General features: G+C 50.8%; 1 protein-coding gene across 1 annotated transcript in view; it reads right to left on the bottom strand.

Moving 5' to 3' along the window:
- Positions 1-14,062, bottom strand: part of DRC11 (dynein regulatory complex subunit 11) — a 183,949-nt gene extending 169,887 nt beyond the window's left edge. Inside the window, exons 1-3 of the mRNA XM_027771313.1 lie at positions 13,784-14,062; positions 3,858-4,182; positions 435-554 (exon numbers count right to left, since the gene is read on the bottom strand). Coding sequence (XP_027627114.1) covers positions 435-554; positions 3,858-4,182; positions 13,784-13,794 — 456 coding nt within the window. The 5' untranslated portion in view covers positions 13,795-14,062. The remainder of the gene's footprint in view (positions 1-434; positions 555-3,857; positions 4,183-13,783) is intronic.
- Between the last annotated feature and the right edge of the window lie 4,705 nt (positions 14,063-18,767).

The following is an 18,767-nucleotide window of genomic DNA, read 5'->3' on the forward strand; positions in this document are numbered from 1 at the left end:
ATGCAGGCGGACGGGGCAAACCGGTGGCGGAATGGCACACCACAAGTGAAAAGGCAAGACATTGCCAATGTTGTGTGCACTTTCAAATGTGGCACTTAATTAATGGGCATGAACACCACGTAGGCGCTGATTCTGGCCAGATGCACTTGAGGGAAAGCATTCCTCTGAATCTGTATTCAGCTCAGTCTCAGAGACACTCATCTAACCAACAAAGCATTATGTTCCATCTCTATTTCCAAGCTCTTGAAAGGTAAGAATTGTATATCACCAAACACATCCCAAACTGAGACGACTTCTTATGTACCGTGTAACAAAGGGGGAAGCAAGCATCACTCCTCCAGTGGAGAATAATTGTTTCTCACAGATTAATTAGAAGCAGCAGAAAAAGAGTCACATAGCTTATGGAATACTGTTTGTTAAAATGAGATACGAACCACATCAGGTGTGTCTAGTCCACACTCCGCTAATATCTGAGCAAGGATTTTCTCTCTTCCTTTTATTACTTCCAACTTCTCCTTCAAAAAATACCTGGGTATGGGGATATCTAATTGTTGCTAGAGAAAAAATAAGCAAAAAGCATTCTGTCAGGATTGCAGGACTCACAGCTTTTAAAATATATAAGAACGTGTGTGTCAGGCTGGCTTTACTCCCATTCTCATTCATGAGATGCAGAGACCAGGGCAGTGAAGATCGGTATTGCTAAGGCCCACAAAGTCAAAATGAAAACCATAACCATTTCCCTTGTTTTAATCACCACAATAAAATCTCAAGAATTCATATGCTTTGGGCCTCCTGAACTAATGATTACTTCATAAATTTAAAGACATACAATATTATCACAGCATGTCTAAAAGAAAGATTCAAACTAGGATTGCAACATATTAAGCTACAAAGATCTCTGAGTCAAACTTGATCATTCATCATTAGTAACTTGAACTGTTTGTATGCAAATGGTCACAATGTTTTCTAATAACTAATAAAAATATAGTCTTATTTTTTACATAAATTGCCCCATTACAATTTTATATATACGAGTGTGTGTGTGTGTGTGTGTGTGTGTGTGTTTATGTGTGTGTGTGTATACATAAGATTAACTTGCCTTAGTAGGAAACTTTTATTTTTTCACAAGAAACACAAAGTTCTTTACTTGTGTGCATAACCAAATTTTGAGTACCAGATCTGGTGGCTTGCTTTCTCACTTTCTGTGTGTGTGTGTGTGTGTGTGTGTGTGTGTGTTTATGTGTGTGTGTGTATACATAAGATTAACTTGCCTTAGTAGGAAACTTTTATTTTTTCACAAGAAACACAAAGTTCTTTACTTGTGTGCATAACCAAATAGTTGTCACAAATAGAGGTCAAATGAGTATTTATCATTCAAGTTCAACAGTCAGGAGTGTGGAAGTGCTATTCAGGGGTGTGCGTGGGCCTTGGCCGGCTGAGAATCATCACCGCAGACACTTGTCAGACACACCTGGCTCTTCCTAGTAGACCAGTTGACTAGGGAAGTCAAGGTTTTGGTCTTTAGAGCCAGCTTCCTTTTTTTCCAGTTCTGGATGTGATGCCCTGATCCCTCCCCACAACCCAGAGGCCTTTGGATTTACATTTCCCTAAACAAGAATGAAACAGAAAGGGGTATCATTTTTAGGATTTGGTGGACAGTATCCCCAGGTATTCTGGGAGGTGAAATAGCTTTTGAACATCCAAACTTTCCTTGGGTAACAGATTTTTTGGGTGATCTGAGAGTGAGCTGCCAGGGTCTCTGGGTGAGGGTAACCTGCAGACAGGACAGTGAGAAAGGGTTAACGTCCACCTACCATGGTGACTTCACTCTCGAATAGGCACTTGTGAGTGCTGTACTTTTCCAACTTTTAAAAATACAGCTTCATTGACATGGCTTATCTGGTTGATTTAGGACTGCGGAAATATAGTTATGGGTTTTATTTATTTATTTTTAATTGCCAAAGGGCACAAGGGACCTTGTGGAACCAAGGGCAGGACATAGCTCCGCATCTGTCAGCCATGAGAGTGTGTCCAGGGACAGAGCTACTTCAGGACTGCGCTGTCGGGGCCACCTCACTGGGTGCATCCACTTGTCCTCTCTCTTTCCTCCTTTCTCAACCAAACAAGGCTCTCTCCACTCTTCAGGTTACCTGGTTAACAAAGGCTCCACTTATGCATTGAGGAGAGTACAGCTCAGACCTTGAGATGAAACTGTTCTCACTTTCTCTGTCCTGGTTTCAGAATTCCTCAGGGACAGTCTGATGGCAGAAACTCTGCGGTGCCCTTCTCTGAACCCCTGGCTACATTTCGGGGGCACAGGGCCAGGTCGTACAAAGGCCTGGCTACACAGAACACAGAGGAGCTGTGAGCCTCACGGGCAATAGCCAGAGGCGAGGACACTGCCAGGGCCAGCTGGCTGGGTTTCACCCTGACACACACACACTGGCTGCACAGAGTTTCTTGGGGGCTGGCACATGTCTCCCTGGTCAGGGCACTGTTTGCGGTTGACTGCAGGAGGAATCCCCAAACACGAGGACTTGTGGGACACTGCACAGCTCAGTCACAATGCCCGGGGCTGTGGCTGGTCCCCTCAGCGAGGGCTCCCTGGGTGATGTCCCACCCTGGGACCACTTGGGCGCTCAGTGGTTCCACTACAGCAACAGCCGTGTGGCTGTTAGGGATAGGAACCAGGCAGAGCAGAGGGGCTGGTGGGGCTGGAGGCAGAGCAAGGGAAACTAAAGCACCCCAGCACAGAATTTTCAGAAACTCGCATTTCTTAAACTTAGAGACAGTATTTAATATTCTTGAAATTAAATTCATACATTTGATATTACTTCATTAGTTAGAAGATTTAATAAGAATAAGATTTAATAACTCTGTTTTCACACTTATCCTCAGCTGTTCACGCTCTCATGTGCGTGCATAAAGCACAGCGAATAAGCCTGGAGATTTAACCTGGACTCTTGTAAACGAGAGCAATGCCTCTGCCAGTCTTGGGAAGCTCTTCAACGTGCTTGCCCATGTCAGCTGTTCGCTTCAGTCCATTCTGATACAGTGAGGTCACAATGCTGGGAACATCTGCCCCAGAAACAAAGATGACATTTACAAAAACCCACATATTTTCAAAGGAGGAACACTTAAACCTTCATGCATAAAACTCAACATTTTCTCCTTTTACTTTTATTTCAGGGAAGTGCTCCTTTCAAAATGAACAGTGATCTCCTGAGGCCATGATGTGAGGTGAGGTGTTCAGTGGGCCTGGCGGACCTGGCCAGACAGGGCATCAGGTCAGAGAGCAGAGGCCGAGGCTCATAGCTGGCACAGAGGCTGCCAGGTGCCCTGCAAGGCGTGAGAGCACATGAGGGGGTTCTGTGGTTTCTGAAGCTTGGGGCTCACAGCCATTCCCCTCAGGGCCGCCACTTCCCAGTGCAAAGGAGGAAACACAAACTCTTGGGAAGGAGGAGCCAGCAGTGACAGGCCACCCATGGGTGAGGCTGGGAACAAGGCCAGACAAGAGGGTTCCTGGAAATGGTAGGGGCACTGCTATCGGAGTTAAGGGGTCTATACCACAGATGTTTATGAAAGGGCCGGCCCGCTCCAGCCTGTTAGCCCTCGGCATTTGCCACAGGGTCAGGCAAGAGCACAACTGTTTCCATGCCCAAGAGCCCCAAGGACAGGGCAACGCTCCATCTGCATCAAACACAAAAGGGATGCAATGGTTGTCCGTGGCTGTCCGTGTAACTGGAGGGAAATGTTTAGATGCCCAATAACTAACAAATGTCTAGACAGGCACAGACCACCACATCACACACACGCAAGAAGAAACTAGGAAGGAAAAAAGCCAATAGAGTACTTACAGGGGCCAACTTGAGATCCTGCAGGATGTCATCGAAATAATGAAACTCGGACAACTCCAACTCGACCATTTCGTTCTTCAGTTCCAGGATCCGACCCATCACTCCATCCAGTATCTTCCGAATCAGAATTCGTTTCTGCGGATGGACTATCTGGTCATAGACATTTTCCATGTTTCGGAAGATCTGCACGTACTTTATGTAGAAGGTAGCTAATGTTTGAAAGATGAAGCTTTGATTTGTTTGTGTTTCCATCATCTTCTGAGACTCTTTATTGAGCAAAGAATTGAGGGCTTCTTGGGTCTGATGCCACATCTTATTGTACATTCTGAGACAAGACAGAGAGTGTGGTAAGCAAACGTTATTTTGTTAGGTATACATACTGAGCCTCTGGTGCAGTAAGATAACCCAGTCCAGTGTGGGCTAAGTACTGTATGCACTTGGTTCAAAGGTTCTCAATACAATCTGCGTCCTGTTTCACACATAATGTGCATGTGGTTTTTGAATGTGATCGCTGCAGTCATCAAGTAAACAGGTTAAACTGCCTTTCCCTTGGGACCAGTAGTTAGTGTAATGGCTATGTCGCTGGACTCCCACGTAGTCAACCGCGGTTCGAGTCCCGGACCCGGTGTCTTAAACTCACGCCGGGCGCGTGTGCGTGCGTGTCCAAGATCCTGAGAGGAGAATGGAGGAGAAGGGATTGCGGCGTGGCCATCCCCCCTGGGGGGTGATTTCTCGCTTTCTGTCTCTCTGTCTCTCTCTGTCTGACTGGTGAGCGCATGCGCCCTATAGCAAAAACCTCTAAAAAAAAAAAAAAAAAGAACTGCCTTTCCCTTAAATGGCATAGTTACTCCTCACTGCACCAGCAAGCCAGTGCCATTCCACCCATTGAAACCATGAAGTAGTCGACATCCAAATTAACTAGCTGATTTATCCATGCACAGCTGGTGGATTATAAGCTGGAACAAGCCCTTTGGAAAGTCACTCAGCAATACCTCGTAAGGTTGAGTACGTGCATACCTATGAATAAATCGTTATACCTTAGAGAAACTCTTATAAATGCGCACCAAGAATGACCACAGCATCTTTTTTTAAATAGCAGCAAAACCCTGGAGATAACCCGCATGTCCATCATCAAGAGAATAAATAAACAAACTACAGTCTATTCCCCCACGGACTATTATACAGCAGTATGAAATGAGTGAACGAACTGTGGGTACGGGGTGACTATGAGCCTTGGAGCCAGATGACAGAGTGGAGGAGTGGGGTGCAAACTGTGGCTGGGAGGCTGGACTCCATGGACAGTACCCTGAGCTCCCTCACTCTTGTTCCAGTGGTTTGAGTCAGCTGATTAAACAGACAAGAAGCCAGTGAGCAGGTGATGGGGTGACAGAGAGATGCTCTGGCCAGGCAACAAGGATTGGGTGCATCCTCCACTGAAGACCTGGAGCTGATGCCTCTGCCTGTGCCCCAGAACGCTGCGTCTCCCCTGGTTAGCTCCCCTGGACTCAGTACGCACCCATGTCACTGTCATTAGACACTGCTAGTGCACCTCCTTCTCCTGCCAGACCTCCAACCAGTACAGTCACAGAGGAAACGTCCCCCCACCCAAAAAATTTGGGGCAATTATGGGTTCTTTTTTATACCTAAGAACCAAGACTGAAATGTGAACTGGAAACTTGGTGTGACTGACAAGGGCCTTCACTCTCGGGGGTAGGGCAGAGCAGCATCCAAACCCCTGGTTTCCCTGGGATGGGGTGAAACGCAAATGTCGGTGTTTATCTGTAAGGTCTTTCCTGGTGTCCAGGGGAGGAGGGCAGCCCGGTCCCCTGAGGAACATGTAGGTCAGCGGGGGGCTCATCTTCTCTGTGCTGGCAGCTGGCTCCTGTTCCCTTGCTGACCTGTGCCTGGCGTCCGGGGTCCAGATGGCCTGTAGGAACTGTCTCCTGTGGGCTGGGAGTGGCTCAGCCGCCTGCCCTCTGGGGTGTGCTAGAAATTGGTGTCTAACCACCCCGCATACAGTTCTGTGACCAGTCCTTGTTTTCAGCCCCACTTTCCAGGGGACTGCTGGCTTTTAGCCCCCCTCAGTCTCTGCCCCTTGCCAGCCTTCACCCATGCTTGGTGCCTGCTCCTGCATACTCAGGATCTCTCCTCGGATGCTCACATGTTCTCTTTGCCCCGTGAGTCACGCCTGCTGAATCCTTGTGGCCATTTTAGAGGCAATTTGGGAGGAAGTGGAGATAAACACACAGCCGTGTACACCTGCAAGCCCCTCCTTGCCCTCCTGGCGTCCTCACCCAGCCTTTCCCTCTGGGTACCCTCTGTGCCAGGCTCCCCATGTGCTGCTCCCGAACGAGCCTGCACTTCCAGATGAAGGGTCGAGTGTAACAGTTAGACACATCCATCACATGGGTACCGGGGTCAGCAGATGGCATCCGTTACATTGCTGGGCTCCCACATGGCCTACCACAGTCTGAGTCCTGGATCCAGTGGCTTGAAAATCACACCAGGTGTGTGTGTGTGTGTGCCTAAGATCCTGGAAGGAGAATGGAGGAGAAGGGATTGTGGTGTGGCCATCCCCCCCACAGGGTGATTTCCCACGTTTTCCCTCACTGTCTGTCTCTCTCTCCCTCTCCAAGCCCTAAGGCAAAAACCTCTATCAAAAAAAAAACAAAAACCCAGCATATTTGATATAAAAAGTCTTTCAGTTCAGATGAGGATGATGATGATAGCTTAAACTTATACACCCTCAGTCACTGTCACAAAATCTTTTTTTTTTTGGAGAGGTTTTTGCTATAGGGCACGTGCGCTCGCCAGAGAGACAGAGACAGAGAGACAGAAAGCGAGAAATCACCCCCCAGGGGGGATGGCCACGTTGCAATCCCTTCTTCTCCATTCTCCTCTCGGGATCTTGGGCACACACGCACATGCGCCCAGCCCGAGTTTTAAGCAAACCGCGGTCGACTACATGGGAGTCCAGCGACATAGCCGTTACGCTAACTGCTGGTCCCTGTCACAAAATCTTTACATGAAACAACGCATGGAATCCACATGATAATCCCGTGAGGTAGGTCAAATGATCACCCACTTTACAGATGAAGAAGCTGAAGCACAGAGAAGCGGTCACCCGAAGCCATGTGATTCCAGTGCAGGATTTGCACGTGGTACCCAGCTAGAGGCCATGCTCTGAATGCCACACTGTCACTTCCTGTCGGTTAGCAAGAAAGCAAATGAGGGATGATAAATTACACAGCACAGACGTGCGAACACCAGGGAAATAACCCTGACTGCATGTTTAAAAAAATGGGAATTCTTCTCTCCCCACTCCCAGGAGTCAGGCTGCTGACAGGGTCCCTGGCAGCCCACCCCCAGCATGCTTGAGCCCTGGCCCTCCGGAAACGGCAGGGTTTGCCAGCAGGAGAGCAGCTGCCAAACAGCATGGTTAGGAAAGAGCTCGCTATCGGGAAGTCAGAACTCCCTTCACACGGACACGGACGTCTCACTCCTTACACAGCAGTGACTAGCACACAAAGCCTCTCTCCAGCCAGCCTAATCAGCCACTGCACACAGGCGCAGGCCCAACAAGGCAACTGCTGGTACCAGGTCAAAGCATCTGGAATATCCTGGCATTCCACCTGCCATGCCTCAAGAATACAGCAAACAGGACAGGGCAGGAGGAAGCAGGAGGACTGGGTGGAGATGAATTGCAGGCTCTGCAGTGACAGCAGCTCTGTGCAGTGACACCAGCTCAGGGCAGTGACACCAGCTCAGAGCAGTGACAGCAGCTCTGTGCAGTGACAGCAGCTCTGTGCAGTGACAGCAGCTCTGCACAGTGACAGCAGCTCTGCGCAGTGACAGCAGCTCTGCACAGTGACAGCAGCTCTGTGCAGTGACAATAGCTCTGCACAGTGACAGCAGCTCTACGCAGTGACAGCAGGTCAGCACAATGACACCAGCTCTGTGCAGTGACAGCAGCTCTGCGCAGTGACAGCAGCTCTGTGCAGTGACACCAGCTCAGCACAGTGACAACAGCTCTGCGCAGTGACAGCAGGTCAGCATAGTGACACCAGCTCTGTGCAGTGACAACAGCTCTGTGTAGTGACACCAGCTCTGCGCAGTGACAGCAGCTCTGTGCAGTGACACCAGCTCAGCACAGTGACAACAGCTCTGCGCAGTGACAGCAGGTCAGCATAGTGACACCAGCTCTGTGCAGTGACAACAGCTCAGTGCAGTGACACCAGCTCTGCGCAGTGACAGCAGCTCTGTAGTGACAGCAACTCTGTGCAGTGACACCAGCTCTGCACAGTGACAGCAGCTCTGCACAGTGACAGCAGCTCTGTGCAGTGACACTAGCTCTATGCAGTGACAGCAGCTCTATGCAGTGACAGCAGCTCAGTGCAGTGACAGCAGGTCAGCACAGTGACACCAGCTCAGGGCAGTGACAGCAGCTCTGCACAGTGACAGCAGCTCAGTGCAGTGACAGCAGCTCAGTGCAGTGACACCAGCTCTGTGCAGTGACACCAACTCTGTGCAGTGACAGCAGCTCTATGCAGTGACAGCAGCTCAGTGCAGTGACAGCAGGTCAGCACAGTGACACCAGCTCAGGGCAGTGACAGCAGCTCTGCACAGTGACAGCAGCTCAGTGCAGTGACAGCAGGTCAGCAGTGACACCAGCTCAGGGCAGTGACAGCAGCTCTGCACAGTGACAGCAGCTCAGCACACACCTGCCTATGAGCAGCCAGTGCGGAAGTGTGTAAAGGGTGAGTGAGTGTGGAGTCGGTTGACAAAGCCATCTCCTAGAACCGGAGCAGGGACCGTCAGTCCGAGGCATCTGCTAACCTGAAGCTGACACAGGGAAACACACTGATGAGCTCCACAACTGTGAGCATAAAACAGAAAAGTGCTCGCTTCACTCTGTGGACAACATCAGGCTTGTCCTACACCCGGCAGGACACCGTTAAAGAAGAAAATGATAAGCTGGTTTTGTCTAGAACTCCTAGTTGGCATTCCGTGCAACAAACAGAACATGGTCACAGATGGAAGAACTGCTCCTTTGAACTGAGGCAGGATCAACCCGGGAACCCTCCAAATTCGGTATGAAGGAGAGCTTAACCCACGTGGGAGCAGAACAGTAAAAACCAGAACTTACTACCGCAGATGCTGAGACGATGCCTGATAACATTAGAGTTCACTTATCTCTCCCATAAGTGAGAAAGAGATGGAACCACCCCCAGCCTCAGCCGGCCCCAGGACATGGGTGCACGCACCCCCAGTGCACTTGGGGAAGTTTCCAGATGTGAATTTGGAACCTTCTCTGCAGAGCGCTGCATTTCACTGCCATGCCACCATTTGGCCCGTTAAATGTTGCCTTAGAGCACGAGCCTCATCAAAGATGCAGTCCCCGTGCACCAGGTAAGACAGCGCTGCCTTCCTCAAAATGCTCAAAACCAGAGACTGAGTATAATTCCAACGGAGAAACGCTAGATACATGCCCTCAAAAAACAGCAATCACAAAGGGTGACGGCTATGCATAAGGGGTTAATATAAACTACTTTAAAAGCCACCGCTTGGTAATGTTAGGGTTACAAAATCCAAGGAAATTGGTAGCAAAAACTAGAAGTTGACCTTTACAGCAAAGCCGTAGGACAGATCTAAGACCCACAGAACTCGGTGGAGAGAAAATGTAAACAAGCAAAGTTAAGTCACAGGCCCAACAAAGGCCATGAAATATTTAATAATTTAGCATGGTGGGAGCCACACAAGATCCAGATGAAGAAAATTCTAGAATATTAGCCACAGAATATAGGAACGAGTGGAAAGTAATATACGGAAAGCTGAAAGAGATGGACAGATTTAACATTACCCCACCAACAAGAATAACGTCTGTCTACACCCTTAGCAGGTTGCTTCTACGAGGGATCAGGTCAGGGACTTGAAAGCCACAAAGAAGGTCCACGCCCATTAAGAGCAAGGGACCAGGGACTGGGGAGACTCCTGCTACCATCAGGGAACCCATGGCCAACGGTGTGGGTCAGAAACCACCCAGAGCTCCAGAGGCCTGGATAATGCTCTGGGGCATACCTGGCCAGGAACCTGGCTGCCCAGGTCGCCCCCCCCCCACCCCCATAGGCTTCGATCAAGGTGGAGAGGCAGACAGCCTGCAGGGGCATGGCAGGGCTGAGCCTGGGGGACTGGAATCTTCCAGGTCGCACCAGGTGGGCTGCAGTCTCTTTCCTCGCCTGCCGTCTTTTCAGTGACCGTTGGAGAGACCAGGCTCCAGTTGCTGCCAGGTAGACAGACGGTAAGCAGCTGTGGGACGCCATCAGCCCTGCATGTGGCTGTTCTCAGTGCTGGAAGAGGCCCAGACCCTTCTCTCCAGAGCTCATCTCTGGCTTCCATGCATCCCAGTTCCCTCCTGCCTGGCTCCCTCTCCACGTGGCTCATCCTCTGGGGTTATCCACTGTCCACACCTATCGCTCCCTGGACTGCCAGGGCCCTGACCACTGCACTTGGCCATGGCAGCCTGCGGAGTCCCATTTTGCTCTGAGCCCCAGGCTGGGCGTGAGCTTTACTCCCTTGGCACCCAGTCACGGTGCCCTTCCTGAGCCAGTGCCTGTGAGGACCTGACACGAGAGATGTGACAAGATCTCTTTTTCTTTTTTTGGAGAGGTTTTTGCTTAGGGCACGTGCGCTCGCCAGACAGAGACAGAGAGACAGAAAGCGAGAAATCACCCCCCAGGGGGGATGGCCACGCCGCAATCCCTTCTCCTCCATTCTCCTCTCGGGATCTTGGGCACGCACGCACATGCACTTGGCATGAGTTTAAGCCACTGGATCCGGGACTCAAACTGTGGTCGACTACGTGGGAGTCCAGCAACATAGCCATTATGCTAACTGCTGGTCCCACAAGATCATTTTTAATATGAGCATTACAGAGGTATATTCACTACCATAAAATTCCCTCTCTTTGAGCGTATGATTCAGGGGTGGTTAGAAATTCACAGCCCTGCAACCACGACCGCTGTCCAGTTTCAGAACATGTCCGTCCCTCCAAACGAAATGTGGCCCACTGCGCAGTCACTCCCCGCCCTCTCCCTCCCCGGACCACTCGGGGCTGTCACAGAAACACGATCATGCCGCAGGGGGCCTGTCATGACCAGCCCCTTTCACTCAGCATAATGTCTTCGAAGTTCATCCGTACTGGAGCATAAATCACGCTTTGTTTTATCCCCACTGCCTGGGTATGCCCATGCTGCTGGTCCATCCCCTAGCTGATGGACATGCGCTGTTTACACCTATGCAACTGGGTCGCACTGCCATCAGCATTCCCGTGTGACCTTTTGTGTACACACATGTGTTTATTTTATTATATTTTAAAATTTTATTTATTCATTCATTTATTTTCATTTGAACAGAGAGAGAGAGACAGAGAGAGAGACAGAGAGAGACAGAGAGAGAGAGAGAGAGAGAAAAACAAAGCCATCAGGTCCGGGACTCAAACCACAGTTGGCCATATGGAAGTGTCCAGTGCCTTAACCACCATGCCACCTGCCGTGGTGGTTGAGTCTGGCAAGGTGGCTTTCTGAGGCCCGACTCCAGGCGGGGTTCCTCTCAGGCTGGTCTCTGGACCTTCCTGTGCCTTTGCCTCCTGAGTGGCAGATGTGCACAATGACACCTACTCCAGAAGGCCCCGAGGTCAGGCGGAATGGGGTAACAGAGGGGACAGTGTTCTCGACATTGAAATGTGCCTCGCGAAGAGGAGGTGGTATTTTATCCCGGACCTCCTCACTGTCTTTTCAAGTGTATGCTTGGTTTCAGATTTGAGCCGAAAACCTAGAAATGTTACCGATTTTGAACTCGGGAGGACTGTGGGTGGGGGAGACTGTACATGACAGCTGAAAACACCCAGATCGTTCTTTCTACAGCTCGGCAGTCCTCCTGTAACCGAGGGGTAGAGGAGGGAGAGAGGAATATATAAACATGTATGTACTTCCACGGGAACCTATGCACTGCAAAATGGGAATTCTCGCCAAGCCCTTTCACACGTGATAAGCCTTCGAATTCCCCCAGCCTGGCCTAGTTTGGCATCCTCTTCCCCAGTACCCGCTCCGCCTTCGTTCTAGGGAGGCCAGAGGCCCTCTCAGTAGAGACCCCCTTCCCCTCAGGGCCCTCCTGTCCCCGGCTGTGGGACTGGTCAGGTGCCCCTTGCTCTTTCTTATCACCTCCAGCCCACCCCCTCTCCCCAATAACTCCTGGCTCTAAGCAGATGCTGTCACACGGCCCCCAACATCGCCTTCCTCGACCACCTACTGTCATCTTTCCAGACTCTGCCAGAGCACCTGCCCACGCCCCTCCTCACCTGTTCTTGCTGCTGAGTGACAGGGTTTCTCGGCCCACCCAGGCTATCTGCTGGGTCTCGTGTCTTTTTACTGCCATGGATGGAACCCAATCGTCCCTGCTCCCGAATCGTCCTGTCCTCCTAACCACCAGGCCACGCCTTTGTTCAAACGTGCTACTGTTTTCCTATTTTTAAAAAATCCCTCTGGATCTGCTTCCTGCCACTAGCTACCCACCCTGTCCCTCCCCTCCAGGAAGTCCGCTATTCTCATGGTCAGTCAGTCCTCTCGTCCCTTCTCTCCCACACACTCGCACAAGGCCTTCTACCTAGCAGCACTGAATCAGCCTTGCTCTGGCTGCTGGACTCCCCCTTGCGGAACCAGCGGTTCTCAGTTCTCTGGCTTGTGTCACCAGCCCCTGGCAGTCTGTCACCGCCTCCTAGGAACACGGGAGGGATATGCTTTCCCACCTGGCTTCCAGGGCACCACTCCATCTTGAATTGCCTCTTCCTCACCTACGACGCCTCTGACTCCTTTGCTGGTGTCTCTTCTCACCCGTCTCTTGCTGTGGTGACCACGGGCCAGCACTCATGCCCTCTCCTACCTGTGCTCTCTGTCCCAGACTGCCAGCTGCCCACGCCCAGCTGTGCTGAGACAGGCGAGTACTCCGACCTCCACCTGGTGTCCAGTCCCAGGTCCCGAACTGCACCGCCTCCTCCCCTGCCCCCGCTCTGCTCCTGGTTCCTTGCCCAGAAAACAGGGTAGCGGTCAGCGCGCAGGCTGGAGCTGCACCGGGCACCTTGTTGGACGAGCCACCAGCCTCCTTGTACCGACATTCCTGGCCTGTAAGGTGGAAGTAACACGAACAGCCCCGACAGTGCAGGCTGCTGTGGAGACGGTGCCGGGTCAGCAGCACACGTGACTACTGTAAACTGAGACCAGCACCAGCAGGCCGTGGTGGCTAGGGCACTGGACTCTCACATGGCTGACCGCGGCTCGAGGTCCGGACCTGGCAGTTTGCTCTCACTTCCTCACACCCACTGTGTGTCTCTCTGTTGAGTACACGTGTCCTACAGCAAATTTTAAAATAAATAATAAATGAAATAAATATTTAAAAAAATAATAATTGAAACCAAATAAGTTAACTGATGGAAGCGCTGTGGACAGGGTGCAGTCGGAGCTCTTCCCAGGCCCACAACTCCCGACTGGTCTCTTAGGCAGAAAGCACCAGACGACACGCCTCCATGAGCTCTTTCCTGCCAGGTTTTGGGACCTGGGAGTTGTCACAAAGCTGCTCATTTATTCCTGCGGAAAACGAACACACCAGCAAGCAGGTGTGGAGTACTGCGCCCTGAGCAATACAGGGCGGGACTTAGCGGGCAGAGGCAAAGGCCGGCAGGGCCCATCTTGCCGGGAGGGGAGGGCATTCCTTGACTGCAGATATCCTGTGGTATTTCGGAATTCGCTAAAGGGAAAAAGGACGGTACGGGAGGCGGAGGGAAAATAGAGGAGAAGAAAAGGAAGGGAAGGAAGATCCATTCGCTGGATTGGAGAAGCCCGCCCGAGGGCTATGGACGGCAGCGCATCACTTACGCGTTCGACATGGCTGGCTACTTTCCCTCTGTCCTTCGCCCGCTGGGAAGCTCTTCTGGCTGCAGGTCAGAGCACTGCCCGGGGCGTCAAGGGGTGCGGGATTTTTCCGGAGAGAGGGACGGGAACCGGGGATAGCTTTTCACTTCAGGCAGAGAAAGGCCACAGGCAGGAGCGCGCAGTCACCGACGGCGGGATTCGAGACTCCTGTCCTGAACGACACCCGGGAACTTTAGTAATCCGGTCCCTCAGCGAGCGCGGGGCGGCCCTAGCAACGGGGACGCTACGCCTGCGCAGTGCCGACCCGCCTGGCTCCGCGCCTGCGCGGCTGCCTCCTGTTTCCGTGGCAACCGCGCCGGACGCGGGCAGGCTCTGTAGGTGCCTGGCGCGTGGGATCCGGCCCGGAGAGGAGCTGCGGCCCCGCGGGAGCCAAAGGGAGGCGCCCAGCTCCCCGGCTCGGTCCGCCCGGCCCAGTCCGCCCGCGAGCGTTCTCCGGGCCCCGCCTGTCCCAGCCGGCTTCCTGATGGCCCCGCTGCCATCCACCTTCTGTCTGTGGCCGTGGACGAGGTCCCTAAGGGTTCTGGCCGCAGCCTTCTCGTCTGTGCAGCGTGCGCGACAGCCAGCCGTCATCTCGGGACCTAACTGGGATCCGCTCTGCGCCCAGGGCAGACGTAGGCCTGGGGACGAGAGAGGACTGAGAGCCGGCTTCGGGATGAGAAGAAACGAGACGCCTCGTGATGGGAAAATGCTACGTGGGTGTTAAATAGTGGCCGAGTGTCGCAGTGCTTCTTCCTCCTTAGTAACGGGTTAAGGGAGCTGCACCCCACATGGTGACCATGCAGTTCTAATCCTGGCCCCGGTGACTTGAAAAAGGCACCAGATTGTGTGTGGGTGCATGGAGAGAGGGAGAGGAGAGGACTTAGCACGACCACACCCACTGGGAGGCGCTTCCTCTCACCCCCTCTTTGTCTCTGGCTAGCACTGGCACTTTCTGGCAAATTAAAGGGCAAAAAATGGGTAGGACTGATCTGGACCACAAAACCTCTCTCCCACCATTACCAATGAAATGAACAAAAGAATAGTGAAAACCACCCCCGCCTTCCACCCCCAAATAATGGAGCAGTCAAATGAGAAATTAAGTACAGGCTGCTGCCATAAACTTCAAAGACTACTCAGGAAATAGAAATGAGCAGTGTATGACCTCAGCCCCGCTCCCCAAAAGCCCTACTGGGGAAAGAGCCCAGGTAGACTCATACCGAGAGTTCTCATTAACACTTTTTGATTCCAGGATCCGAGTATGAAAGAAGTGAGATGAAGGGGTGGGTAGGGTAGCATGCCACCTGGGGAAACGTAGGCAATAAAAACCGTGGGGGAGAACCCTGACCCTGCTTCCTGCAGGACAAGAGCAGACAGAATATCACTAGGACTGCCATTTTCTGGGACCCTGGATCCAACGTCGAGGGGATCTTATTCTGCACTCCTGCACAGGCGCAGGGCAGTCGGAGAGTTTAAGGGAATCTCGGAGGAGAGAGCAGAGCCGGGGCAGTCATGGATGAGTGGGGCGGTCCTTGCGTTCACGTGCACTCAGGCTCCAGAGCAGGTGCCACCGCAATGTCCCAGCCCTCCACTCACTCAGAGAGCAAACGAAGGGTGTCAAAGAATGTATTCACGCTGTATTTTTACAAACAGGAAATTCAAAGAGCAACTTGTTAAATGTAAGTAAAATAAAAGCAGTGTATCCACTATCTAAATCCCAGACCTAATTAAAAAAAAAAAAAAAAGCATGGGTGAGTGGGTGACCTGGGTGAAGAACTGGTCTGTAAGGAAATGTCATCAAATAAATATAGTGGGCCTCTCTTATTCACGGTTTCACTTTCCATGGTTGCAGTTAACCATAGTCAACTGTGGTCCAAAAATACTAAATGGAAAATTACAAAAACAAACAGTTTGTAGGTTTTAATTTTCATGCCATCTGAGTGATGAAATCTTGTGCCACCACCCTCCTACCCACCAGGTGGTGACCGATCCCCTTGTCCAGCTGTAGCCATGCCGCGTTTGCCTCCCCACCCCTACCTCTTAGTCACTGAGCAGCGGTCTCGGTTATCACATGGCAAAACAGAGTATATGTAGGGGTTGGTATTATCCACAATTTCAGGAACCTTCAGGGGCTCTTGAATTGTATTGTTCATGAATAAGGGGGGACTACTATGAAGAAAATGTTTTTACATGTTCCATGATATACAGTAAGTTAATAAGAACATTAATTTAATACAATAAGATAGGGGAGAGAGAATATAAAATGCATAAAGGATCAGAGAAAGAAGATTACACAGCTAAGAAGCCAGATGAAAATCAGAAATAGTCCAACATGGAAAATAAGTTAGAAAAACTAAGGAGTAGAGTGGCCACTATTTAGTCAGTTTAGTCACAGGAAAAGTTTGAATCAGTTACAGTGAATGTAGACAGGGAAAAACTGAGACATTTAAGCAATTAGAAGGGGTTAATTGGGGGCCAGCAGATGGCATAATTGCTATGTTGCTGGACTCCCATGTAGTTGACCATGGTTTGAGTCCTGGACCCAGTAGCTTAAACTCACACTGGGTGCATATGCGTGCATGCCCAAGATCCCGAGAGGAGAATGGAGGAGAAGGGATTGCGGCGTGACCATCCCCCCTAGGGGGGTGATTTCTCGCTTTCTGTCTCTGTCCTTCTAGTGAGCGCCCGTGCCCTATAGCAAAAAACCTCTCCAGAAAAAAAGAGGTTAATTGATGTTGCTGAAGAGAACTTCAAAATTAGATTTTTTCAGAGATATAAGGAAACATTTCTGAAATAAAAGAATTAAATCTGAAGATAAACATTGTCACTATGTTCAGGGGAAAACAGATATAGGCTAACAGCAGCAGATACCCTGGACGTGTCATTGGACTTCAATGGGAAGTGGTGGGTGGGATCTGGCTAGTCTCTAATCTCCCCACTGTGGCTTTCAATGCCAGATGAGGAGAAACCCGTATTTACCGAGTTCTTGGGGGAAAGTATAAAACAAGAATATTTCTACTCAACACTCTCAAATATGAAAACCTTCAGAAAATAGAGCTGTCATATGTGAATTGGCATATTAACAAAGGCAAATAATAGAAGACCCAACGTTCAGTGGCTTAAACAAGAAAAGGATGTACCGTCCCCTTTGATACCAAGAAGAGAGGGAGACAATGTCGGAGCCGATTATCTTAGTGACTTGGTGACGTCCTCAGAGATCAATTTTTTTTTTTTTTTAAAGATTTTGCTATTCTCCTTGAGATTTTGCCTTTCTCCTTGGGATTTTGGGCATGCATGCACATGCTCCTGACAGGAGCTTTAAGCTGCTGGGGCTGGGACTCAAACCATGGTCAACTAAGTGGGACTCCAGCATCGTAACCTCATGCCATCTGCTGGTCCCTAAAGATCAATCTGTGATGGTCTCCTGTCTTTTGAGCTGTCATACTGAGTACGCCGACTGATTTCCTTCACGGTCATAAGATGTCTATTGCAGCTGTAGGCATTACACGCCCACACTGTAATATCCTGGAAAATACGACCGCCATTATTGTCTGGGAACAATCAGCGTTTACTTGGTTTGAGAAGTAGAGAGGGGGCCAGCAGGTGGCGTGGTGGTGTTCTGCCGCTGGACTCCCACATGGCCAACCATGATTTGAATCCCAGATCTGCCGGCTTGAAAATCACCCTGGGTGCATGAGTGAGCATCTCCCCAAATCCCAGGAGTAGCCAGTCTCCGGGAAACGAGCCTCTGTGACACCTGTGAAATGAAACATTTGGCCGGGTATTGGCTGACCCCGCAGTGTGGAAAGCACAATGCTCGACACTGCAGTACACAATGGTGATGTCGCTAGGAAGGAGTCTGCCTTCAAGGAGTCGAGTGAGGGAGGTGAGCATCAGGAGCACTCCGGCTTGGCCATCACAGGTTCCTTCACTTCTTTGGCGAGTACGAGGCCTGGCAGAGTCCTCAGGTCGCCCGATCCACTTTGGTGTCAGGTGCTTCAAGCCCTGCGGCAGCCCTATCTGTCAAGCGCACTTCTCTGCCAACACACTGGCAGTGGGTGAGCCTACCCGGCCCCTCTAGGAAGCCCTTCTGGTTTCCTACAACTCTGTGACACTTTGCTTTTGCAGGCTTTTTTGAGGCTCCTGAGCAAAATGGACAACCCACCCTCCTTCTATAGATGCAGTTTCTTAAATGTTGAAGCCCACGTGCGTCTCTGCCCCGCCCCAGCATACACCGAACTCTCCATTATAGAGTAAGAACCCTCAGATGCCCCACATGGTGAGATTTGAAGGCCACTTGCAGCCATTCTCTCTGTGATACTGTAGAAACAGTCGGTGTCCTTTAGACAAAAACCAACGTCAGCGTAATGGCTATGTGGCTGGACTCCCACGTAGTCGACCGCGGTGCGAGTCGCAGACCCGGTGGCTTAAATTCGCGCCAGGCGCGTGTGCGTGCGTGCCCAAGATCCCGAGAGGAGAATGGAGGAGAAGGGATTGCGGCGTGGCCATCCCCCCTGGTGGGTGATTTCTTGCTTTCTGTCTCTCTCTCTCTCTCTCTCTTTCTAGCGAGCGCATGTGCCCTATAGCAAAAACCTCTCCCCCCAAAAAACAAAAACAAAAATAAAAAACAGAAACACCAAAGTCACAAAATCTTCCACTTCATCAAGTGAAGGTGCCCTTCCTTAAGTCTCTTTTTTTGGGTGGTCACATCACACCATTGATTCATGTCATGTGAAGTCACCAAAACTCTGAAAGCTGTTTACAATTTCTCCATCATTGTGTTCATCACCACATCTCGTTCCCTGCCATCGCTCAGGTCTGATCTGTGTTCTTGATAAAATTGTTTCATTGAAGAACCCTGGAGCCCTCAGCACAGCCAGAAACAAGCCACACTGGCACCAACCATCAAGTTATGAACCTGCCAGGGCACTCTGCTGTCTTGTTCCTCTCC

The sequence above is a fragment of the Tupaia chinensis genome, unplaced genomic scaffold (genome assembly GCF_000334495.1).
Source record: "Tupaia chinensis unplaced genomic scaffold, TupChi_1.0 Scaffold000030_1, whole genome shotgun sequence".
Taxonomy (NCBI): Eukaryota; Metazoa; Chordata; class Mammalia; order Scandentia; family Tupaiidae; genus Tupaia; species Tupaia belangeri.